Source organism: Cygnus olor, chromosome 3 (genome assembly GCF_009769625.2).
Source record: "Cygnus olor isolate bCygOlo1 chromosome 3, bCygOlo1.pri.v2, whole genome shotgun sequence".
Taxonomy (NCBI): Eukaryota; Metazoa; Chordata; class Aves; order Anseriformes; family Anatidae; genus Cygnus; species Cygnus olor.
In genome coordinates, this window is record NC_049171.1 from 58,908,398 (window position 1) to 58,934,963 (window position 26,566).

At 37.2% G+C, this 26,566-nt stretch overlaps 1 protein-coding gene across 50 annotated transcripts in view; it reads right to left on the reverse strand.

The window, feature by feature from the left end:
* The window catches only part of EPB41L2 (erythrocyte membrane protein band 4.1 like 2), a 109,315-nt gene that overhangs the window by 57,887 nt on the left and 24,862 nt on the right, over positions 1 to 26,566 (reverse strand). For 37 of the 50 annotated variants that reach the window (XM_040553749.1, XM_040553742.1, XM_040553740.1 and 34 more), the window contains 2 exons: positions 5,402 to 5,877; positions 4,181 to 4,375 (listed from right to left, as the gene is read on the reverse strand). In XM_040553749.1, coding sequence (XP_040409683.1) covers positions 4,181 to 4,375; positions 5,402 to 5,863 — 657 coding nt within the window. In that variant the 5' untranslated portion in view covers positions 5,864 to 5,877. Of the gene's footprint in view, positions 1 to 4,180; positions 4,376 to 5,401; positions 5,878 to 15,311; positions 15,433 to 16,363; positions 16,380 to 25,116; positions 25,258 to 26,566 lie in introns of those variants that run through there. The other 13 variants (XM_040553737.1, XM_040553711.1, XM_040553717.1 and 10 more) reach the window with 3 other exon arrangements.

Consider the following 26,566-nt stretch of genomic DNA (forward strand, 5'->3'; position numbering starts at 1 on the left):
TCAGCCCAGAGTTATTCCTCCCAGGTGTAGGACTCTGCATTTCCTGTACTGAGATCCTTCTTTGCCCAGTCCTAGAGACTGTCCAGGTCCCTCTGAGCAGCAGCACAGCCCCTCTGATGTATCAGCCTCTCCTCCCAGTTATATCACCAACTTCAAGCTGGCTTAAGCCCGATTGTTAATTGTCATACTATCAATGCACTTATGAAGAGATGTCAATTAGAAAAAGACAGGTTTCCGACTGTGAAACATAAGTAGTGAAAGCAAAGTACTTTTCCAGTTTTATTTCCTTTTTAGCAAGTAAAAATATTTATAGAAGCATCTCTAACAATAAAATATAATAAGGTTTGTGTACAGTACAGAGCAAGAACTAGAAGAGGCATAAGGAACATCCTAAATCTGAAAATCACCCTGAAATTTGATTTAATGAAGAAACAAACGGAAACTGAGCTTTGCAATTTGTATTTAGACCGCAGAGGGTTTTTTAGTTGCTGTTTAAGTCTTGTATGATTATACACTGTTACTTTGTAAAGCAGAAATGAACCATCATCATTCACTCAAACACAAAACATTAAAGGAAGACTAAAGAAAAGATCCGTACCAGAAACTCATCTAATAAGATCTACTGCAGAAAGTGGAAATTGAAGTTTCAGTTATCAGTTGAAACAGTTTTCTGAGAATTTTAATATTTTGTACAGTAGTCAAGTATAAAAACTACTTGTATTTAAGAAAAATATTTTGTAAAATTGCAGTCAGCAGTCCTCATGTCCTAGAAACATGATTCAAATGAATATATAAACCAGGTTGTTCCTATTCCACTTCATCATTCCCCCCACCCTCCTTGATTTTTACTTCTGTTCTTATAGCAAAGATTTATTACAATAATTAGGAAACAAGATTAAGATTAATCTGCAGATTAATATTTTTTCAGTTGTGAAAGTGAATTAGAAAGTGATTAGAAATCTTGTTTACCATTTTAAATGGATCGTGATGGACCTCAACGCATTATGCATTGTCTCATTTTTGGCTGGTGAAAAAGCCCAGGCCGATGAAATTCATAGTCTTCAATTAATACAGAGATACCATTCAGATTTAAACAGACTTAAACATCCTGGCTTCAGTGGAAGCAAAAGAAGTACTCTGCAGTTATTACACCATCTGCGTCAATTTTCTATATTTATTTACTTTTAGAAATCTGTTGAAAAAATATAATATACACACACACACACTCACACCCCATCTGCCTCTAAATACAAACATATGTATAAACATTTTTCAAGAACTTTTAGAGACAGAATTCCTGCAACTTCAGAACATTGGTATGCAAAACCCTACACAATTTGTTCTGGAGAACAATTATTCTGTAGAGTATTTTTCATGTTCTTGTTTTGTTTATTGCGATAAAACCTTTTCTTCTGCTGACACAGCTCAAAAACCATGTAGACAACTAACATCAACGATGCCTTCACTATTGCTTTTCCACAGCTGGACTTAGCTTACGGTGAATTGGCATATATTTGAGATCATCAGGTAGAGATCCCTGGACAGCTGAAATATTGTACTTGAAGAAACATACACTGAAACTGTTTGGTTTTAAGATCGGGAATAGTATTTATGTGACAAATGAAGGCTCCAGAAAGTTTGCACCACTACCAACTATAAAATACACTCGTTAAAAATTCCAGCAAACTACAGCCAAGTATTCCCAGGGAGTATTTCATATTGTCAAACAATGAATAAGCAATTCTGTGCTACCTGAATATACATTTGAAGAAATAAAGATATACTAAGAAATGAAATAAAACTTAAGCCGTCATGACATTTCTGAAAGTCTTAAAAACAGATTTATTCATATTTGACTTCTTACAGGGTTTTAAAAATTGTTTCCTTGTCCTATCAAAATAAAGAACAGGCAATAAAACATGCTTCTCCATGTTCTCAACATTCAGCTTTAGAAATAATATCCAGAAACTTTATGCAGTATCTGCTCAAACTACATTTCTATGCTATTCTGAAAATCAGTTTTGATAACAGCATAATCTCATGAATTTCCATAAACAATCTCACTATTAATTCTTCAGAGATCCCACTGATCCTAGCCTTCTGCGCCCTGCAGAGATCTTGCAAATTCAGTATATAAAGTAATGTTTTTAATAGCACATTTATAAAAGTCAGAATAAACTGGGCTTCTCTCAGAAGCCTTAAAATTAGAGGTCAGGTGAGGAAGAAGATTGCAGTACCCTCCTAACATTTACTTTTAATTGATCTTTAAGTACCCCTGGATATCACATTCATCAGTTTAAAGATTATGACAGGAAACTAGAAAAAAGCTTCAATGGGTAAATGAAAGCTAATTATACAAGCTACTTAACATTATGTCCTGGAGTAAATACCTCGTTCTTTTACCTTTACTGAGAAGTTGCACAAAGGTATCATCCTTCGATTTTTGATGACAAAACTTCCAACAAAGAAGGAATTTCTCCTGTGTCATCCTAACCAGCAGATTTGTTTTCCAATTGCACTCGTATAACACATTCATAATTTGCTTTTTTTGTTGTTGTCTGTGTACATAAGAGCTTTCATACATAATACTAAACCACTGTAACAGAGCTTTAGGTTGCATTATTATCAATACAAGTGACACTTTCTCATCTAATTTAAGCTATTAGAGTTGTTTTGGATAACTCGGTAGTATGCTGATTTACCAATGCCAACAGGCAGTGAACACCTAGCAAACAGAAGCTGTGGCATTCTTTCCTGTATGGGAAGTAGCCACAAGTCTGCTGAGCAACTCCTACGTAGCGAGGATAGTGCAACACAGCTCAGGCCCACAGTACTACTATAGCAGAACTGCGAGGGAGACACTGAGACTGACACAAAGCAAAAAGCAAGGTAGAGAAATTAGAAATAGGCATCTGGACAGGCTGGAGACACCACAGTAAGCAGAATGCAAATTTAAAAACCTCCTTTGAAAGAAGTATGCTAAGTTGACTAAGCATCATCTTGCCTAATACTAGTCCTACTAGAACAAGGACTTGCTCAGACACACAACAGCAGTCAAACACATTAAATTTACTTAGTTTCTTTATATGTTAACCATGGTGGTTTTAATTCATTGGTCCAGGGATAAGCCTGTGACCTATTCACACAATGCAGGGGTGCACAATACTGTACACCCCAGAGTCAACAAGAGAAACGTTTCAGGAGCTACTCATAGAATTATCCGAATAAACCTGCTGATCAGATCTACTTACTACTTCACACAAAAATTCTCAAAATAAATTCAGACCAAAAGGACTCTAGACAAGTACACTGTATCTAACAAAAGGCCATGGGAAACTTGAAAATAAAAACATGACACAAGAAATCCCTATGTTGTTCCTACATCTCTAGAATCCTCAGCTTTAGGGTTTCCTGAGCCCAAGTGCCTTTCTGTTTAACATCTCCCTACAGATTTTTCCTACAAATATTTATCTAATCACTTTTTGAAGCCATGGAAGCTTTTAGTCTCAAAAAAGCATTTTCCAGAATCCACATTAAATTTAAAACAAGAATTTTAGTTTGAATTTGCCACCTAACAAATTAATTCATCAACAGTACCTATAATTCATTCGCTACTCTGTAAGTGAAAAGTTAAGGAACAAACTGGAAAAAACAGAAGAACTTTGTTCAGATTTAGTCATGAGCACCAGCACACCAAAAATGAATGGTAGATTTGTTGATGAACATTTTTGAGGAAAAATATTAATGATAGTTTTGTAACTTGGATTTTGCAACTATAACAGAATTTTGTTTTGAAGCAAACCTTTAAAAGTATGCATCTCCAGCTGAGATTATTATTTTTAAATGAAGTTAATTAACTCAAGACAACTTGTATTAATACATGTGACACTACCTTCATCTTTTGTACGAAAAACATTTGAGCTGCAAGAGAGCGCACCTTTGAACAGTTTTCTTTATTGCGTTTTATCTTTGTTTACCTCATACTGCATTTTTAAGGTTATATACTTAAAGATGGAATTTTAAAATGAAAAGTTAACTGGGCCTTAATGACAGTAATAGGAATGTAACTTTGTAATGAGCTCATTAGATATACAAAAACATACTTGTTAAACTCTCAATGCAATGAAAGGTTTTTTCCTTCTCTATAAAAAAGTGTTTTATATAAGAATTGATGCCTTACCTCTAGATCGCAGTTGTATTCCGTGCCATCCAAGAGAACCACTTTACACTGCACAGTTTTAATTTTCTTGGGAGATTTCTGGGAAATAATTTCAGCTGTCTGCACTTCTTTTGTCTCCCTTTTTTCTTTTTCTTGTTTTTCTTCCTTTTCCTCTGCAACCTTTTCTACTTCTTCTTTACCATCTTCTTTGGCAGGCTATATAAAATACAGTCAAACAATTCTGTTAAATGACTCAAAGTCCTGAATTTAGGTATTTTTACCCTGTTCATTTCTTTTATAAGCCACTAAAAAAGACATTAAGCTTTAATGTAATTTATGCATGTAATGGAAGTACAATAACCCCTGTAAGCATTAAGGTCTTCCATTGGGGACCAGATATTGGAGAAAAAAGATGCATGCACTGAGCTGGAGTTTTTTATTTTTATTTGTCCCCACTGCCTCTTCTCATTTCACTGCATGCCATTGAGAAGAGTCTGGCTCCTTTTTCATTCCCTCTGTTCAAGCATTTATGCACATTGATAAGATTCCCCCAACTCTCCCCTTCTCCAGGCTAGAGCGTGTCAGCTCTCTCAGCAGCTCCTCCTATGAGAGGATTCTCCATGCCCTTAATCATCATTGTGGCCCTAGAATATGAGGCTTGAGTTTTAAGACCTGATGTGCAACTTTGCACATCAAAAAAAAAGCAAGACTTGAGAGCACTGCAGAACGTGGTGTTTGCTTTGGAACTCAGCATCAATCTCTGGAGCAAATCAGTAAGAGCAGTGGCTAAAATCATGGTTTCAAAGTAAAGTATAACACAGAAATTAACATCTAAGGACTTTGAGTTAACTACAACAGATAACAAACAGATTAAGTCACTAAGGCAGTATTTGTGCGATACAATTGCTTCAGAGGCAAAGCTGGTTAAGAAGCTTCTCCTCTTATCCCTGCTCATTTCTACCTCAATAGTACAGTTCACTACCCCTGTTGACTACACCAAACGATAAGGTTACACTCAAGTCACAGCTGAAAAAACTGCAGTCAAAAAAATAAATAGTGCCACCGAGCAGGAACCATTTAAGTCAGCTACATTACTCATAACTGTATCAATCCAATTGCACAAAATGCCAGATAACTGCTATCTTTTCATGATGATACCAACAAAGCCATACATGAATTACATAAATCAATCAAGGCCCCTTGGAATCTCTCCAAAGCATTCAGTAGCCTTCTCAGACATACCTGTGTTTCAGCACTACTAACAGAGTGTTTTTCTTCTTTGTCATCTGCTTTAGCATTATTCTCAGCCACCACTTCTAAAATCCTTTTTGGCTGAGCCATCCCCTCTGCTGGATGGCATTCACTTTCTTCAACTACTTGTTCTTCCCCTGCTGCTCTTTTCTTGGCCTCATCTCTGGGCTCTGCCAACGTGTAGGATTTTTGTTTCTTAAGCCAGGGAGGAAGGAAGCGAGAAATACCCTTGCTTTCAGATGAATCTTTTTCCTTCTTCTGGCTACTTGGGCTAATATGGCTTGCTGGTGCTGGGACAGAGGAAGAATCTTGAGCTTCTTCAGAGGATGTTTTCCCGGACTTCTCATTTTCTGCAGTCTCTGATGCTTCTTCAGGCTTGTCCTTGACTTTGTCTGGTCCCACCTGCTCGGAATCTTTCTTTACTTCAGTTTCTGAGCCAACTTCAGTTGTCATTGTCACAGATTATACTAAAAAAAAGCAACAAGAAAAATAGTTATGTAGCATCACTACTTTTTACTGATTTTTGCATTATTTGCAATAATTTTTAGTAATACTCAAGAAGAGATCAAATTAAAGACAATTAATGCTATAACTGGATATGAACCAATAATCTTTAATAGCAACATTGTTATTTGTTGATTGTTAATTCTAGCTGATTTTTCAGACCCCCCCCAACCACCCTAACGTGTAGCACTAGATTTTGCTGCTTTGTTACTTAGAAAAAGTAATCACATTACACTTCCAAATTTATTGAAGTGGACCAGCAACAATAAGCCCCAAGGATCCAACAATAAAAGTAATAAAAGTTTAAAGTGGTTAGATTCTATCAGAAGTCACTGATTATTTACAACCTTCTTCAAACAATTCTTTTTAAATTAATGGTACGCTTCTTTGGCCTTGAGATTAGCAGATTAGTTACAATCAACTTTGTAACTTGGAATCTCTGCATGAAAATCAACTGCTATCAATCCCTGCCATTACAATCAGGAGGTGACAGCTTAAACTGCACTTGAAGTCCATTAGAAACCAGTAGAGATCACAAGAAGGTATAAAACACACCACCTCCAAACTTCCAAAGCACATTCATAAGTAGTCAGAAATAACTCCAGTTAATCTAGACCATTCCCAGATACGGAAAAAGATACAGAAGCTAACAGGTGCCCAAACACACAAGATAAGCCCCTCTGGCAAAAGGGGAAGGACAACATTCAGCTAAAGGAAGCAAACTTGATAATTATCTTAGTCAGAAGACACAGGAGCCTTGATCTATCCACAAATTCATACTAAGCAAGCATCTCAAGACCAAAAGTCTAACTACATGTGGTAGGTGTTTCCTTGTTTGTTACTTTAACAGCCTTCACTATCTAAAGCAAAAGCATTCACTAATAAGGAAATTAAAAGGTAGTACATCTACTGCTGCATTAGCAATTTCTGAATATAATTAGAGCTTAAACATTACAGTTATGTAGCCATTTCCTTTGCTTATAAAGTCCTTCGTGTTTTATCTAAAATCTAACATACTTTGCAAATAGCATTAAAGTTTTAACATTTATGTACTATATCATTTCTCAGAGGTAATAAGCCTCTGAAAGGGAGGTTTCCATTTGACTAGCTGTTGAAATCAAAGAATTTGCTATTTAAAACCACGTATTAGTATGCCAATTTGGAAGTTGCTACTAGTCATGTTACATTTTGCTTATATCCTCAGATCTTACAGAGAAATCAACTGTTGCTGTTCTTTCCTAGTGGCAGGTATCAATTTCAATAAAACAATGTACAAGCTTATTTTCCAAATCAAAATGACTAATATAAACAGATTAATTTTCCTGAGAGAAAAATCCAAACATCTGCTGATCAAAGAATAATCACAGAATGATCCACTCTGCTTAGTAAAATCAGATTGGAGGTTTCATTGTTAGAGATGATTTTTTTTTCCCCATGTATCTCTAAGAAAGTAGCTAAAAAGGGTTTCTAAAGGTCTCATCCAGGCCTGCAATTTAACAGCTAATAATGTATCAGAAAAACAAAAAAAACAGAAGCAAGCAGATAGCATTTCTCTCAGAAGATATGGACAAAAACGAACCCATTTAGTCTTAAAATTGACAGGTCTGAAGCTTTAATTATATCTTTTCTTCCCCTCCTGTCTCCAAGAAGGCATCATAAACTCAAGTTTGCCCCTAGTAAACAGCACAATCAAGTATTTTCTCCCCTTCTTAATTTCTTAAGACCTCTAAACATCTCCAGCAGGACAAATTCCTCCTCATCTCACCTCCTTCTATTGCAAGATGGCATTAAACTTATACTTCATTTTCAAATGACAAATGTGAATGAGCATAAGAAATCTGCACCAAGAGTGAAAAACAGAAGAAACCCTAGGCAGACACTCAAGTGGCAGAATTACTGAGGTCTGAAAAAGAAGTCTCAGCAGATTTTGCATTTGTTGGTCATTGTGTTAATCCACATACATAATCTAAGACTGAAGCAGCTCTTTGGACTTGAAGTGAATTGACTACCAGAGAACACAAATTTTCTTCCTTTTTTTTTTAAACTTCAAACTTTTTAAACTTAAGCAACAGTCAAGTCAGAGTCAAGCAGTTTCCCATGTTATGACAAGACCACCAGAGCTGGAGCCTAAACTGATCTTATGCTGTCAAATCTCTCCTCTGCAAGCTCAGAAGATAAAGTACTGAAGGGCAGAGTAACAAGAACAATCCACTACTACATGTAGACAAAAAAACAATTTGATTTCTTTTAAAGCTTCATAGCTGATATAGAAAAGCCTTCTGCGATAGTCCAGGTGACTGGACAACTAAAGCTGTGTTATGATCCATCCTTTGCAACAGTATCTCCTGATAAAAATATTTATCCCAAACACGAGCCAGCTAAAAATTGCCCTTTCTTCTTATGATTCTGTGCAAACTGCCTCTTAATTCCTCACTGGCAGCTGATTTTCAGCGTAGCACCCAGGTGAGCAAACTGTCATTGCCAGTCTTGACATTGGTCAGCAGATGGTGCCATAATAGTTCTAAAAATCCCTAGCACAATTTAAAGACCAAACTGAAAACAGCAACAGTATTTCAGTGTGAACCATAGTTCAAGTTATGGCAAGTAATTGTATGTTTTTCCACAAGTGTTAACATGATTTTTTTAAAAAAATATACAGGACTTCAGAACCAGATGCTGAATTACTACTATGATACTAAAAAATTATTATTATATATCTAAGTACACATGAGCATGTGTCTAATTATATACACGTATGCATATAGCCTTCACACATCTCCAAGATCTGAAAAGGCACAAAACAGCACCTTCTCAAAGGTTACTAGGTCTATAAAAGCCATTTTCCAAAGAAGTCCGTCCTGGCACATGCATGGTGGCTAGCAGCCCCAGAGTTAACGGGAACGATCATCATAAGCTTTTGTAGCAAAGTCACTACTCAAAAGACCAGATATTTTTGTTAGCCTTCACATTCACATCTACACCACCATACAGCTGAGTATCTCCAAGCATACAATGCTTCTAAATATAGTAGCCTATGTGTATTGCCAGGAAAACATTTTTTGTCCCAACATAAACATTAAGCCTGTAGAACTAAGATTTGTAGCATGAGAAAAATATTCCAAGCATGTGATCATTTCTTGCAACACACAGAATACCAAGATATCAGAAAAAAATGATTACTCCTTACAGAAGATGTGAGCTTAAGAAATACTTCTGAATCTGTGATATAAATATGGTAAGTATTAGAGTAAGACACAGACATCAAGGATATAGACAGCAAATGAAATGAGACAGAGAAAGCTATTTCTGCCAAAAACTGAACAATGAGTACCTGCAGTCTAGATAGACTTTCACAATAAAACTTACGGTGACAAATTTCTAGAAAACAACTTAAAGTTACCTCAAATCCTCTTTATAAAGTCAAGATAGAATCAGTGAATATGACTGAGGAAATTCTTCACTCAGGTGGTGAGCCACTGGCACAGGTTGCCCCATCCCTGGAGGTGTTCAAGGCCAGGCTGGATCGGGCTTTGGGCAGCCTGGTCTGGTGGGAGGTGTCCCTGCCCATGGCTGGGGGGTGGGAACTGGGTGGTCTTTAAGGTCCCTTCCAACCTAAGTGTTTCTATAACTTTCTCAATATCTTTTTCCAATTAAAGCAGCTCAACATTCCATATCTATCATTTAAGTGCTCCCAGCTTATCATAAAGCACCTTTTGCAGAAGATTACTTTTTCTAGTGAATAGGTCATTTACTGCAATACACATACAACTTAATACCATTAGTTTTAAAGGACAATTCAGTTTAAGGGCTATAACGCCTCAGAAAGGGAAGATACTACTATGGAACACGCAAATAAATGAAAAGTCTTTAAACACTATTTTGATAAAATTTGTCTACTGATACCAGGTAGTGGTCTAAAAGCATATAATAAAACATTTAGAAAGTGTTGCTTCCCAAATTGTATAGAAATCACTGAAGACTGCATTATTTGTGTCACAGCATCCATACAATATGCAAAGCTTGTTATAACAACATGAAAGTTTTCAACGCAATCAGAACACAACTACATTCCAAGTGCTACACGAAGCCAAGGTCTGAAGCCAACATCAGAATATCTTTAGGATTACATTTAAGCAAATATACAACCTTTCACCTATGCCGATATTATCCATTCCAGAGACAACAGGAGTCTATCAATTCTGCCTTTACGATCTACAAACATTTTGATATATCAAGGCTAAGAAGTCTCAGAGAGCAACTTAATTCAAATCAAGCAATCTCTCTGCCAGAGTACATACATGCATATATATAATCTATTTATCAAGTTAGCTTTGTGCTGTTCCCCAGCACTGAATAAAAAGTTGCAAGCTGATGAGAATCAAACACTTCTGAAAGGCTTTATTGAACAAGAGTGACCCCACCCAAGCCCTGACACTGCTAGAGAAGGGCATGTTCAGTGGAAAACCGGGATTTAGTTCCAAATCTTTTCATTCCAGCCGCCAGAAAACGCACATGGGTCAAGAGACAGCTCTGTTTTCCTGTTGTCTGTCCAACAAACTAAAAGCAACAGTTTGAGAAAAAAATCTCTCACTATCTTAGAAATCAAAGTTGTAAGTTTACAGTCGTTTTTGACCGTTCGCATTAACCCCTCATGGGAACCACAATTTTAAAGATTAAAGACTGCAGTAAGCAATCATTTGTTCTGAGCAATGCTTTCTCTCCTGGCTCCATACCCTTCCATCAACCCCATCCCATACCACCAAATGGCTTTGTTTCTGTGACAGTGCCACAATTCCACCGAAGCACAGGCAAGCGTTTCACTTTTTCCAATTCTGATTAAAGAAATTTGAAAAAAAATCCATTTAGGTTCTGTGAATTATTCTAGCTTGTTCTGATTTGGAGGTGATTTCTCTCTAGATGCCATGACAGATTTTTAGTTTCCAACTTTTATTCTTTGCATTTGCAATGCATCAGCAAGATTAAAAAAGTTTATATACGTGTAACATTAAGTCTACTCTTGCATAAAGTATCCTTTCAGGGCACTCACAATAACATAGTTGATCAAAGCACTTGCCAACTCAGGTTGAAAAATGATGTACTAGGGCCCAAGACTTCCCCCCCACCCCCCAGTAAACTGAGAGGCCCCAATGTAATAAAGCTTCTGGATGCTGGAATCCCAGACACTCACAATTGTTTTGACAAGTATCTATTTCCTCTTTAGTGGAAGTCATATAGAGAATTATTACTATCTCACGTTTCAGAAACATACAAGAGCATGGAAAACAGGGAAATAGCCACAATACCAGAATTCAAGCTCAGGAAAAAGAAGTGACAAGTGACTAATCTGTGCTTTTGGTAGAATGCTAGTGACAGACCTTACAAGCAGAACATTCGGGCACAACTTTCATAAGCAGATATAGCCATTGTCTTTATTTCACCAGTATGTCAAGGTTGAGTGTCAAAGATGCAGACATTACTGAGATAACAAATGCCTGTGAGCTTTTTATTTTGGGTTATTCAGCTTATAAGCAATGGCAGAAACCAACCGAGAACGCATTAAGGCAGTCTGCTCTGCCATGTACAAGAACCAAGTTCAATGAACAAACAACATTTACAAAGCTTCAGGGTGTAAGCATCACCACAGAAGTGCCTTTTCTGTGGTGGCAGCATCAGTTCTATATTTCAGCTTAATGTACCCTTCAAAATTTTTGCTATTATCAAATACGTGCACTATGGAAATAACAGCTCTCTTTGGCAAGCCAGAAACATGTAAACATCAATCAGTATTGTTAAACTGAGGGAAATAAGAACTTGGAAAGTGACATTAAAATTATAAGTTATTTTAAATAGGTGACAGGTGTAAAATTCTCTCCCTTTTTCCCTCTGAATCAGGATGCAAATTGAAATACAAAACTGATACTACCACCACTTCCTACCAATAGAAAGGAAGTAGCCAGTTTTAAATACTTGTTTTATACTTGGCATCCCTGGCAATTAACCTTAAGCAATCTTAATCCAAACTCCAAATAAGTACAAAGCTTCAAACTATACAGTGACAATTCTAGATCTCCGCAGGTAAGCTGCAGCTCTCTGCTGGCGATGCTGTTGCCAATATGTGAATTAACTCTTGACAGACCTTCAGAAATATTGACACATTCAAGGAAATAAACCTAGCCTATTAATAGTAGAGCAAATCAAAAATAAAGAAAAACAGGATAGTTTAAAACATGACTCACAATCGCTGCTGCACTGAGTAAATGCTATTCCCATATCCCCTCCCAGCCATCCTATATTCCTCAAACCTCAAAGTTAAGCCATCCAAGATGTCTTGTGCTGACATTTTAATTATTTTGCAGCTAGCACAAGCTAGCTGCTCCTGGAACACAGTTATTCTCTTGAAAGATCAGAACTAATCTGCTCAGTGTTTTTTCCCTGAATAGCTATAATGCACCTAAAATGATATATTTAAAGCAGGACACTGCAAACTTCCTCTTAGATACTTGTATTGACTGCAGTATATAACAGTATTGAAAATACAGATAATACTGCTCTTCAGGAAAGCATGTATCTACTGCTCCTGGGGGAACATAATGTTTCCAACCCCAAGCAACAAAAACCAGTGAAGGAAAGAAAGAGAAATACCTCTTAACTGAGCAAATAAAATTGGCAGCCAAAACTTCATCGTTCCCATAGGCTCTTCTGAATGCTGGTATTTAATTAGCAGAGTGAAAATATCAGCAGTGTTGTAAAAGGTTCCCACTTCTTGTGGCAACTGCTTCACCATTAACAATATTTTGACTACTGCAATGTCTCTGGGCTACATAAAGTAAAATGATGCTCTAAAATTCAGAAATAACACTAATAACACTAACAAAAACTGGAAGAGAACTTTATGCTAATAAGGGTGGTTTTGAGCCTGGACTTCAGCACTTAACATATTCGTTAGTCATCTAAGTGCTTTAGCTGTTTTGTGCTTTTTGGAAGGACATTCCCAGCATGAAAGATTATAATATAAAACAGATAACAGGATATGCAGGAAAGCCTCAAGGGAGCAACTATTTAAACAATGTTTTTTGTTTTTTTTTTTGAAGAGTTAGGGAAAGAAGACAGATAAAGATTTAAAAGAATAATTCATTTGTGGACACCAAGGAAATGGTGGGGAGGAGTATTCAGAACTGTCCTGCAGACGAGGAAAAAAGCTGGTGTCTTGCAATGACGTTCCCATATAAATACACATCACGAAGTACAGTTTACCAAAGCAGAATCACCCACTGCAGAAAAGCTTTTTAATGAACATGTACAGATACAGATGGCGTGCTATTACAATAAGCTTTCAGATCAAATTAAGTAGAGGCTTTATTCAGCTTTCTTGGGCCACATTTTCAGGCCACATTCTATATAGCAAGAAAACTTTGAAAGCTGGAAAACAATCATAGGCATACACAAACCCGAACTGACAGTGACTTATTAGATAATAGTTTTATTACAAAAACACATAGCAAGACATTCTGAGCTACATGCCAAAAAGACATACTTGTTTGAATGAAACTCCCAGTCGGCACAGGTTTTTGGGTTTCTTTTCCTCCTTTTAGACTCAACAGTTTAGGTGTTGACAGGACAAGTGTTTGAAAGCATATTTAAGTGTACCGCTATTCTCTATGGGTATGCTTATCCTGCATCCAAGACCATATTTAAGCTTACAGTTGTAGCTATCCTTTATCTTATCCAGCCTTTCCTTAACTATGGATTCACCTCTAAAATACCTTGAGAAGTATAAAGTAATGAGAAATGGAAAATTGGTATATATTAACAAAACAGACAAGAGACTCAGACTCTTGCATAAAATTCTGAGAACATCAGGTTCTCTCAAATCAAGATCACTAGAGCAATAAATCCCAAAGTGGGATGTCTAAGACCAAGAACTGGAGCTCAGGCGCAGATGAGTCTGGGACATACTAGTCTAAGAAGTCTGAGGCATATAATTGTCAATAAATAAAAGAAACATCACTTAGAAAGCATGTACATCTATACTTACGTAAAGATAAGAGAAACATCATTGTTTCTAGCTTTGGAACTACATTATGATAGATTTGACTTTTGCGAACCAGTACGAATGACACACAAACTAACACTCAACACGCATTCAGCAGCAACTGTGGATACAGAAACACAGCAAAAGGAAGGAGTGATGTTACAGCTCTCAATTCTTTTATTATAAACAAAAAAATATTGGGAAAAATAAGTAAATGGTAAAAGAAAAAGCTAAGACAACACTGGAGATAGAGCCAGGAGTAAAACATGGGGTGGGGGAGGGAAAGAAAACAGGAAACAGGCACTGAAGACAAAACAGGAAAAAAGGTCATGATTTGTGTAATAGCCAAAAAAACTTCAGTGAGGCCAGAAAGGGGGGCAGGGGAGGAAGACACCAAATAAGGGTGAAGTTACATTGTAGAGACTACTAGCCAGAACACATCTCCAAATGCAGGTCCTGCAACTCCTGGAGTGAACAGCCACAGTGGATATAGCAACTGTGATTTCACCCTCACATATAAAAAATTGCCTAGTAAAAGCTGTGTTAGCACAAAAAAAAAAGTTGGGGCCACTGAACAGCTAGAAGACTAGGAAAAGAAAATTTGTAAGATTATGCCCTCATTTCAGTTTCCACAGAACAATGTTTTCAGGAGCCTAAAAATCTCTTTCCTATCCTATGTAACCAAACGCCTCATACGAGGCAACACATTCATACAAAAAAAATCATGAACTTCCCCCCCAACCCCAGTATCTTAACTTCATGACAAGTCTCAAGACCTGTTCCACTAGTGTAAAGTTTAAATAGAGTGCTCCTTAAACTGTACTTGTAATGACACTTGCTTTTAAACAGTGAATGCTTGCTTTGGATTGTCTAATGGATTAAGTGAAAAGCAGCACTTTCTGGAAGAAAATAGGGCTACTATACTGTCAAACCTCTGAGGTGACAATTTTGATTACTTTTTTTTTTTTCAAGGCATATAGATATGGACGTAAGTGTTTAAATTCCATCCAACAACAAGATTTGATGTGTAACATTTCAACAATTTAACTACATCTTCAGCTCTCCAGTTCCTAAAGAACAACCTTCTTCCTGTTTTTAAAAGATGATATATGGTCATGAATTATATCCCATTTACTTTTTGTTAAAAAGCTCAAAGATCGAAAACCGATCTAAAATAGGTATTCTAAAGACACCAGCTAAGTATTTTGTGATAATTATAAAATTTGCTAATCCATAAAAAAGATTTCAGCAAAAATTAATTTTATAGATAAACATGGGCACACTGAGGAGAAAGTGATACACGAGAGACATTCGCTAGGCCAGCAGTAGAACCAAAATAAAACGTCTCAAGGTCTCCTCCCTTACATCCTATCAAGTACTGCCAGATGTTCCATGTGAGGTCGCTTCAATCCAAAAATTTAAGGGTGACAGTCTACAGGAGAAGATTAGGTTTTCCTTGCACAATAGCAATACTTCCCAATTCAGTCTAGAAAAGAAAAAGGGGAGAGAAGTATTTTGAATGTTTACATTATTAAATCATCTAGGCATACAGAAATATTGTATTAGATATACAAAGTGTCAGTACCAGGTTACATGGAAGTTAGGAAAACTATGAGTAGTTATGAAACAAACCTTTTTGCTAGACACGGAATACCTCTTGGAACTTAGACAAAGAAAATATAAGCAAGGTCTGGCTTTACCGGGAGAACACAGAGCTGCAGTTTGCATTTGTAGGGAGAAAAGAAAACCCAAAGCTCACCTTGAGTTGACAGAGGTGGTGTCAAACAACAAAAAAGGCTTTAAGTACATTAACAGCCAGAAGAGGTCTAAGGAAAACACTGGACTGATATTTAATGATGGTCACCTAACAAGTAAGGATGCAGAAAAGGCATTTAATGCCATTTTTACTTTTTTTTTTTTTTTTACCATTATGATAGATCTTGGGTTGCCCAATCCTTTGTGTTGGAGGGCCAAAACTGGGGCAGCGGTGACTTTTTATTTGTGGTCACCAAAACTGTAAGCAATCAGCTGAATGTTCATAAATCCATGGGGCCAGATGGGATTCACCCCAAAGTACTGAAGAAGTTAGATGACATTATAGCTGGACCCCTCTCAACAATTTATCAAAGGTCATGGGAGTCTGCGGAGGTGCCTGCTGGACTCGAAGCTTAGAAGCTAGCCAACGTTATACCCATCTACAAAACGGGTAGGGAGAAAACCTAGGGAACTACACACTTGTTAGTCTTAACCTCAGTCTTCTCCATAATTTTTCCAAGGGACTAAGATTACCCTGAGGGATATTGAAAGGCATTATTTATTAAAAAATAAAAGCTATTATTTGGCATAGTCAACATGGGTTCACGAAGGGAAGTCCTGCCTTGGTAAAACAGTCTCAATTCTATGATAAGGTCACCCACCTGTTGGATGAAAGAAAGGCAGGGGACGTAATCTTTTGGGGTTTTAATAAGGCCTTTGATATCATCCCTCACTGCCCCTTCTAGATCAGTTGTCCAACCATGATATAAAGCAGAACACATTACACCAGGTGATGAACTGGCTGACAGCAGAGCTCATAGGGTTGTAGTGAATGGGGCTACATCTGGCTGACAGACACTCACTAACAGTGCTCCCCAGGGCCCAGTTTTAGGGCCAGATCCATTCTACATTTTTGTCGATGATCTGGATGCAGGAGTGGAATGCATCTTTAGGAAGTTTTCTGATGACATTAAACTGGAAGGTGCTGTTGACTCTGAAGGGAAAAGAAGCATTGCAGAGGGATCAAAAGGCAACCAACAGTGGCATGAAACAAAGGAAAACGCTGGGTGTTGCACCTGGGACAGAGTAACGACAGACACATATACAGACTGGGAGATGAGTGGCTGCTGAACATCTCAGCAGAAAGGGACCGGAGTGTGCTGGTTGACAGCAGACTCAACATGAGCCAGCAGTGTGCCCTGGCAGCCAAGAGGGCAAACAGTGTTTTAGGGTGCATTAAGCACAGCACAGACAGGTCAAAAGAGGAAATTCTGTCACTGTATTTAGCAGTTGATGCCACCTCACCTTAAATACTGGTCTCCACAATACAACAACGTTAAGATACCTGAAAGCGTCCAGAAGACGCAACAAAGCTTGTTACAGGGTTGGAAGACATGTCCTTTGAGGAGTGGGTAAGGATATTTGAGTTGTCTAGTTCGGAGAAAAGGAGACTTAGAGGCAACCTCATTGCTCTCTGCAGCTTCCTCAGGAGGGGACATGGAGAGGGAGGTGCTGGTCTCTTCCTCCTGGTGCCAATGATACATCATGTAGGAACAGCACAAAGCTGTGCTAGGGGAGGTTCAGACAAGATAGGAAAAAATTCTTTACCGTAGCTTTGTTCTTACCATGAGGGTAGTCAAACACTGGGACAGGCTTCCTAGGGAGGTGATTGATGCCCCATGCCTGTCAGTGTTCAAGAGGCATGTGGATAATGCCCTCAATAACATCCTTTAACTTGTGCTTAGCCCTGAAGTGGTCAGGCAGTTGGACTCTAGGTCCAACTTGTAGGTCCCTTCCAACCGAACTACTCTGTTCTGAAGTTCTAACCTGGAACAGAAGGATTCCCAGCTCAGTTTTCACTGAAATGACTGTTATACAACTTAAAAGCTTGTTCTCATGAGAGGCATGACATAACATTTTCCTGTTGAACAAGCCAAGCTAATTCATGCTTGTATGACATCACTAGAAATTGGAGGTCAAATTCACATCTAGAAGACATGCACCATTATTTAACTATATATTAGAATACACCAGAATTGAAATTCACCTGAGTTATACACAAATGAACAAGATTCTCAGCTACATCATCAGGTGAAAAAAAAGTTTGTGTTGGCAAATTCCTTTCATGAGGTACTTACCATCATCAAGAGATTCCCTGCAATTTCATTGATCATCACGACTACATTTACACAATTTGGTACTTGAAGCAAAATGAATATGCAGTTTTTCTGCATTTCTTAGTCAATTAAAACAATGTTGCATTGTCTTTTCAAACAAAGGATAATGGATTTTAGACTGCATACATCTACAAAATATACTGCAACTCTTGAGCTAACAATTGTGAAGGTTACTGTAAGTTTATTGGAAAGAGAGGTCTTCCTTTTAATATATACTAATATAAAATATTGCATGCTTGGGTCCGACTTCTAAATCAGCGCTGACTTGCTGAAGAGGCAAAATATTTTTTCATTCCCTGTAGGTTATAGGAACCAAAATATAGTACCAAAGTCGACATAAAGTATAAAGTATGCCAATGTATTCAAAAAGATTTCCAACTCTTGGATATTTGAGAATTTATTTATATAACTTATTCCGAATAAGTATTATTACTAGCTTGTGTTACTCTATGCTAAGATGTATAGATGAGCCTCCTAAAAAGATATATATATATACCCATATGATAGAGACACTTAGAGGGAAATGATGAAAATAATTGTGTTGGAGCACAGCATTCCACAGTCAAGTAACGGGAAACAGATTCCCTAAAATTCCCAAGACACAGCAACAAGGCTGTTTTAAGCTGTGAGGTCTGGGCTTCACCATTTGCAACACAGATCCTTCTTGCTTCATTTTAGTTTTGTGTATAAACACCTCTTTCATCTTCTTTTCTTCTCCCTCCTCTCTTGTACCTTCACTTAATCTTATTTACTTTTTTTTAGAATCTTCCTAATTATCAATTAAGCATTATGCCTTCTACTCTGAATTCCATAAACATTGCTAAAAAGCCATGGTGCCAAACCATATCAAAAGCCTGGGTTACATCCAAACAGTTTAGGTCGTCTCACCTGAACAGTAAGAAAATAACTGATTCAATATGCAATCTGCATTTTTCTTTTGAATTATATTCATAAGAAAACAAGCAAAATGTGCTGTTTGTGAAATTATGTGAATGCTTTTATTTGCTAACTCACAGTGATGAAGAAAATCCATATACACTACTTGAAAGTTGTACAACTAATCACAACTTGTATCACAGCCAAATATTTAATACGAATCAGAGCTTCAGAAATACAAAAAGCATTTCCACAGCTAATTTTTTAAACAGACTTATACTACTGTCTAGTATAGGGATTTTGTTTCTGCCCAAAGCAACTGGAAACCAGTATAGCTAATCTATTACAGAGATTTCCAGAGAGGCTGAAGCAAAGGGAATTCAGTTCTTTCTTTTCTGTGCATCATGACATATGTTCCAGTTAGTGTTCTCAATGTGCCCAATAATTGGAAGAAAATGACAAATTCTCTTAAAACAGAGAATCAAATCTGAGAATGGTATAAATCAGCAGATTTTTCTGCTCTAAACTCCCAACCATGTCTCTTGTTCTGAAAAACATGGATTGATTATATTCTTTTCTACAAAGACCTCCACACTCCAGAACTGAAGAGACCACAGGCAAAAAACAGAGCTACTTTCACAGGAAATCTCCTCCAGAACAACCCCTGATGAGCAGAGAAGAAAGTGGAAGGACTTAATGCTTCTGAAAGAATCTGCCTGCCAAAAAAACACAAAGGCAACAACAAAGCTTATCTAGAAGAAAAGGATTCCATGCGCTGCTGACGTTGTCAGTGACCTCCTTTTAACTGTCGTAGATGGGATGACCAGCGTAAGTCACCAATCCATTTTATGACTGCTCAATCTGAGCCAGGTTTTAAGCAGCATGCTGTGCTGCACAGGCTATGTTAATCCATCTACAAGCTAAAACACACAGAGAGCTGCAATCTGCTCATGCCCAGCAGACAAAGAATATCCCTCATCTTCATGCTAATTGAGGACTACCTTTATTTGAGGAAAAACATTTCCAGTTCAAAAGAATGACTTTAGAAGTTTCAGGAAAAATATATATTCTGCATTACTCAACTCAGAGTTGACTTTGTTTGCAGACCTCATGCAGAGGTGGTAGATACATCACATTCTTTCTCTCTCAGTTTTGACCACGACACTATCTTATGAATTGGCTCTGTCTAATCCTTAGTATATCCTTCAGTAAAAGAAAATAAGCCCAGCAGGAACAAAAATCAATTATCAAAAGAAAAACTGCAAAAGGAGAGATACCATTTGTCTTTTCACTAATTCCTAGTATCATGGGCCTGTGAAAAAAAGAAAGAATACTGAAGTCTCTTGGAAGCTGTAGTATTTCCACATCTTAGTGTTTAATCCCTCCAGGAAACTCAGCAAGAATAAGAGGAATGCAAACAAATTTTAAGAAGCTGTGCTGGAACAAGTTTTTCTTCCTCTAGTTTGAGTGCTTTGTTGACAGTGATCCAAGAAAAGCTTCTTAATGTTTAAAAGCTAAGTTGATGGGAAAAAAGCTAGTATTTACACGTGCTGTTTAGGAAAAAAAAGTAATTTTGTAAAGAAATAACTATCACTGTTTTTTAAACTCTTTTAGGCTGCTTTAGTGGCAGACCCTCAAACAGATCTGACAGCTAGCTTTAAATTATAATCTCCAAGCTTATTAATGAAATGACCATAAAATTCCATAAAGCCACTTGCCACTTTCTAAAAATGTTCAAGGTTGTCATTTAAGAAATCTGGGACCCTTCCAAAGTATTCCATCTAATCTTTCATGAACAGTTTTCTCCCTGCCATCCCTCCCATGCCTTGATAAGGATAACCACCCAAACCCAGAGTTCAATGCATAGCAAAGCAACAAGAGCCTCAGGGTTAGATGCCAACTTTATGTTCTAAATAGAACTAGAACTGACTACTTTATTGACTGAAACAGAATTTATTGTCGTGTTTCTTAACTTAAAGAACTACAAGAGGTATTATACATCTTTCGTCTAAGCTGATTGCCCTGCAGCCTGTATTCATTGACCACATTCATCAATAAGGGAGACGAAAGACTTGATATCTTTATGGCCAGTGCATTCTGTGGAAGGGCATTATTCCTCAGGATTGACTAAGCACACAGGCTGGTTTAAAGGTAAGACTATTAAAAATATATAAATATCTGTCTCCTGATTTCAGTCAGTTGACAGTAGAGTTCCATCAAACGTGTATATATGCCTGCATATAAATGTTTCACGAATTTTCTTAAGAGGCAATTTCCTTTTGTTCAGTAGACAAAACAGATTAGTTTCAGTATAATGCAACATTAATATTGCATTTGCTATTTCTTTTGTGATAATCAAAAAGTTTTTCACACATACTGAGATTATTGTATACCTTAGTTTTGGATGCTTTATTTCACTTAATGAAAAATGATTGTTATCATTGGACATCACTTGTGATTATACATCATGCTATTTAGATTGAAGTTGAAATTTGTTTTTCAAAGCACGACATAGAATACCCCATCACTGAGATAATTTTGAAAGATACCTGTTTTGATTACATGTTGTGGTGAGAATGTATCACTATCCTCAATCTGATTTCAGAAGTAACAGTCCTCACTAAATTAAAAATTTGGTCGTTGTTTCTTATTTGTGTCAGACCCAGCTTCTTACCAGACTGAGATAAATGTTCCTTTTCAGGACTTAGGCAGTCCATAGGTCCACAGTATTTTTTTTTCCCTGTTTAGGTATTCTTATATTAAATCATCTCACCTCAATCTCTTGTTGATAAACTAGTTTTGATAAACTCAACAGGTCAAAATCCTTAAAAACTCTTACATAACAGCTTTAAAATTAGTTTTCTCTCTGCTTTTCAGTATGCTTTTAAGCTGTCAACACAACTGCTAATCGCATTTTAATATACTGTCATTTACAGTGTACAAAGCAGCATGTTCTTTTCCCTCCTACTGCCTAGTCTCTTGCACATCCATCAGACAATTCCATTGGTCCTCTACTGCTTTGGCACTGCCCCAACAGAAGGTCACAGTATTTTGAAGGGTAAGAAGATGTAGCATTACAGATTCTACCAGGATTAGTGAAAGCTTGACACGGGATTTGTTTTACTAGTACAGATGTACCAACAGAACTTTGAGCTATCACTCTTCTGAATTTAAGTTTTGTGCCCATATATCTGATATTTATGTCAGTACTTCACAAGTATTTAGTTCCCAAACCCAACTCTGAACAGCTTAAGGCAGAAGATTCTGTATCATAATTCACAGTGCTACTTGGAACACACAAACTTCACTCATACGTGGATTAGTACCTAATGAACAGTAGCAATTCTTGACATACTTTGTTGCTCTAAACGTATCTCGAAATAATGCTATTGCTGAAAATAACTTAAAACCAAGTATTTCTTATCAAAAGATTTCTTTAAAATCATGTTTCTTTAAAAAAGAACTATGTTCTCATAGCTGCCCTTCTCCAACGTCTCAAAGCAGCAAATACTCCTCTGTACATATCCAAACTACTTCAGAAGATAACAGATAAGAGGAAAAACTATAAGAATGATATCAAAGTTACGTTTTGAAGTGAGTAGCTTAAGTTGCAGTATTTTGGGTATTTCAGCCAATTCACCTAGCTACATCAATAGCAGCTGCAGTTTTGGACTGTGGAAAAGCACATTCTAAAAACATCCAAAAATAGGGTAGACATGGCCACTGGAAAGAAGCTCTGTCAAATATTTTTCCCCTTACACAACTGTGTTCCTTAACCTTGTGAAATTACAAACATGTAATCTGCAAACAGGCAGTGAGACTAACTCTAGGAAGAAAGAAGAATATTTTTACTCAAGATTTAAGTGGAAGACGCCATTAGTGAGCCAACAGATTTGCTTCCAGCACGAACAAGCATAGCCACTATATATATATAACACACCCTCCCCAGCTTTAACCTAGATATCACCAATAGCAAATTACATACACCAAAACCCATACAGTAAATTCTGATCCCTACAGCACATTATCAAATCTCATTCTAACCCAAGCTTTTAACAGAACAAGGCTCTAGTATACATTACACTATTCATATTACGCTATTCATATCTTGGATAAATTTAATACATTTAGCAGCAACATAGATTTTTTTCCTTAAATATAGGGATTTCTTTTCACACTTAAATCATGTACATACTCTTGATGGGAAAAGTATATTAGGAAAAATTATGACCATGCAATTATTAAACCACATTCTCAATTCTGAAACTGTCTCAGCGAGCAAGGCAGAGTTTCAACAACTTTTTATTCTTATTTCCTAGTTCATGCCCTGCATGCAAAAACTCATTGGATTTTGCTATTTCAGGATACTATGATCTCTAAAGAAACTTCTCATAGGAAGTCTGTAGCTGAATATCACATAAGTAAAACAGCAATAGGTTTGTCCACGAGCATTTCAAAGAGTGTAAGGTAGTTCCACCTTGCCAGTGGACTTCATTAACAAGCAACTCCCTTTGTATAGGATGAACTCACTTTGAATACTACCAAACAACCCTTTATTATGAGCTCGTGTTTTCTCTATTTGCAACACCCATCAAGATTTCTCTCCCCACCCCCCTTCTTTTCCACCTCACATAGTTACAGCTAAAAGAACCAACCTAGCTGTTCTAGTGTTCTGCACAGTGCAGGCCACCACACATTCCCTATTTACTAGCAATGCACAATACAATATAAATCTTCCAAACAGCTGTATCCAAATGTATTTCAAGACCATCAGATCGGTAACATTAAACACTTTAGACAAAGAGGTATTAGTCCAGGTGAATCTTCCTTTCTCCTTACTACACCCTTCCTATGTGTATGTTACCTATTTCAGTATCTTGAGATACTGACTCCAACCCAGCCCTTCACAAGGCTGGCAGACCCTACACACATAGAGCTCTGCTCCAGCACTTTGCTGGAGAACAGGGTAAAAAAATACCACAAAAACACCACTCATACTACTTTTAAGGATCTTGACAAATGGGAAGGGCAGGGATGTACACACAGCCCACCTCTTGCTTCTTTTTTGCTACAGGAACTGAAAGGCCGACTCTCACCAGGGGACAGAGGCTGGCACTCAGAAGAAGCCAGCACACGGCATGCCGTGCCAGACCAAGTAGGCTGACCCCAGTAGCAACCAGCAGTGTTGTTTTGTATTGCATACTTTCATGAGCCACTTAATTTGGACAAGCCTGAATTTAGTACAGAGCTATACATTAGAAAAAATAATTTTACAAGAGACATCTCATGTCAGTCTGCACAAGTTACCTCTCTCGATTTCCTAGGTTAAAAAAGCAGACATGGTAGTAGAAGAAAAACACATGCAAAAGAAAGACAGGCATTTATAATGCTTATTGAGAAGACAACCTAAGTCATATCTGCACCAGCAACGATACTCTAGTGTACCGTATCAACCAACTCAACATCTACGCCCTAGCTCATATGATACTCAGTAATTCAGTAATAACAGAGTACAATATTTTTCCACTTTGTGCAGAACTCCTTTTGCCATGAAACTTATGAAAACAGGACAAACAAGAATAAAAATCTAGAAATAAAGAATGAATGGTAACTGTCATGCGTCTGCTGTAGGAAACCACAAAGATGATTACATATTGTAATACTGAATATTATGCCGAGAGATACTTACTAGGTAGACCAGGCTAATCTTTGGCTAGTAGCATTCACAGAAGGAGTCTACGCAGATATTTTGAAAGAGTTTGCATTTTTCTGCTTATGTAACAAAATTATGGTGCAGTCAGGTTCGTTAGAACCATTCATTGCTTGACTTCATCAGTCAAGATCTGAAGAGAAGTTTTAGTGGCAAGTCCAAGTTAATCACTTTATTTATTGACAAAGCACTAGTTGTTAAAGAACAGTATATGTTATTGTAAAAACCTTGGTCGTTCAACAAAGAACTGTCATATTCTGTAGTTAAAAAAGCCTGTAGTAGCCTATCAGTCAGGAAGAGTTATTTTTCTACTAGCAACCACCACAAAAAAAAAGTCAGTATTAACTAGTAGATCCTATGTTGTAACCAAACTAAAATACAAATTCTATTGCACAAAATAACTAAACACCTTAGCTCAGAGTTCCCGTAGCATTGGATGAGCAATCCTCGTTCCCCCAGACCATACAGTAACACCGTATAACACCAACAGTGGAAAAGTTGTAAACAACTTGAGAAATTCTGATACAAAAACAAATGGGTATAAATTTGTGTGTAATATACTCAGTCCAGCAATAGAATGTTTTTCCATGCAACAAGTGATTGAGGTTTTGGGCCACTTTCCAAGAAGAAAAAGATGAAAAAACAAACTCACCTTACAATGGCACTTGCAAAGATCTTGAAACAGGTGATGTGCTTACTTAAGTACTTGATGACCCAGGAACTTATTCAAACTCCAGTAGGTAACAATTTAAACATCCTTACTCTCACCAAAACCGAAACTAGCCCTCTGTCAACTTGCACTGCTGTCACTACTGCTCAGCATCTCCTGCATGCATCGTTTTATTCTTTCAGAATAGGAACACAAAAACACAATGTACTTTCTCTGCTGCTTTGAACAGACAACTTTATTTGTAGCCACTCAAAGAATGTGTTCTGCAATCTTTCATAATTTAATCACTGTCAGTCATAATAGGCTATTGTGAAAAGATAATCCACTCATTTATTTCATCATCAGTGCACTCAGGCATGGTCAATTTACGAGCAACAGTCACATGCATCAGCCACGAGAGATCCATTACAGAGCTGCTGGAAAGTTTGTTCACGAGCAAGTTGCTTTACTCCCATTATCCACAGGCTGAATCTGGAAGTCTCTCAGTCTTTCATGTCATTCTCACAGTAGAAACAAAGGGAGGCCTTTAAGCCACAGTCTTACTGTTTAACACATGCTTACACAGACAGTAGGCTAATTACAACTTCAAATTTTACCATTAAGTTACAGTTACAATTATTGTTACTGTGTCCTTCAAATCATGTGCTCATGGAAGAAAACGTCATCTCGGTATCGCCATAGTAACTCACAGGACACAGGTTATCCGATACAAGCAGCACAGCTATTCATTCTGAGACACCAAAAGCATAGCTGTCATTGGAAATGTAGGAGTTGTTTGGAAAAGCAGAAGCTACAGTAAGGCTTGGAGCTGTTATGCTACGCAGCTGTCAGAAGGTGACAAAGAGCAAGCCAGACAGATACACATGCATGCATTTAACAAGCCCTACCTACACAATCAAGTTAATGAAATCATGTGAGCAGTATCAATAGTAGCTATGACATAGTACTAAGCGAACCAGACTTTGCTAATCCAAAAATCAACTTCATGTATGAGCAGACTGAAGATTTCTGTAAGATATACAGACAACAGAAACACGCACGCACTTTTTAATTAAAATGTGTTTACACACACACGCACTATAGCACTGTTTCATCCAACCCATGGTTACACAGGAAGCACCCTCCTACATAAGATTTCATAAAAATTCCTGTCTATTTTAGCAAAGATTAGACAGGAAATCGTTCAGATTATCATAAATCCTTGAACTCCATAGGAGTTTTCATCTGATAATTGTTGAAAGTGAATGGTTGAAGAAAAGTAATATTTCACATACAGTAAATCATTGAATCCTGCCTCTTTTTGTGCTACATGCAAAACACCTGTACAATACCCTACTCCCCTTGCAGTTAAAAAAAAGGATTAAAAAAGCTCTAATATCCAGTGTTAACATTTTCAGTCAGGACATGCAGCTAAATCTAGAAGTGGTCTGCC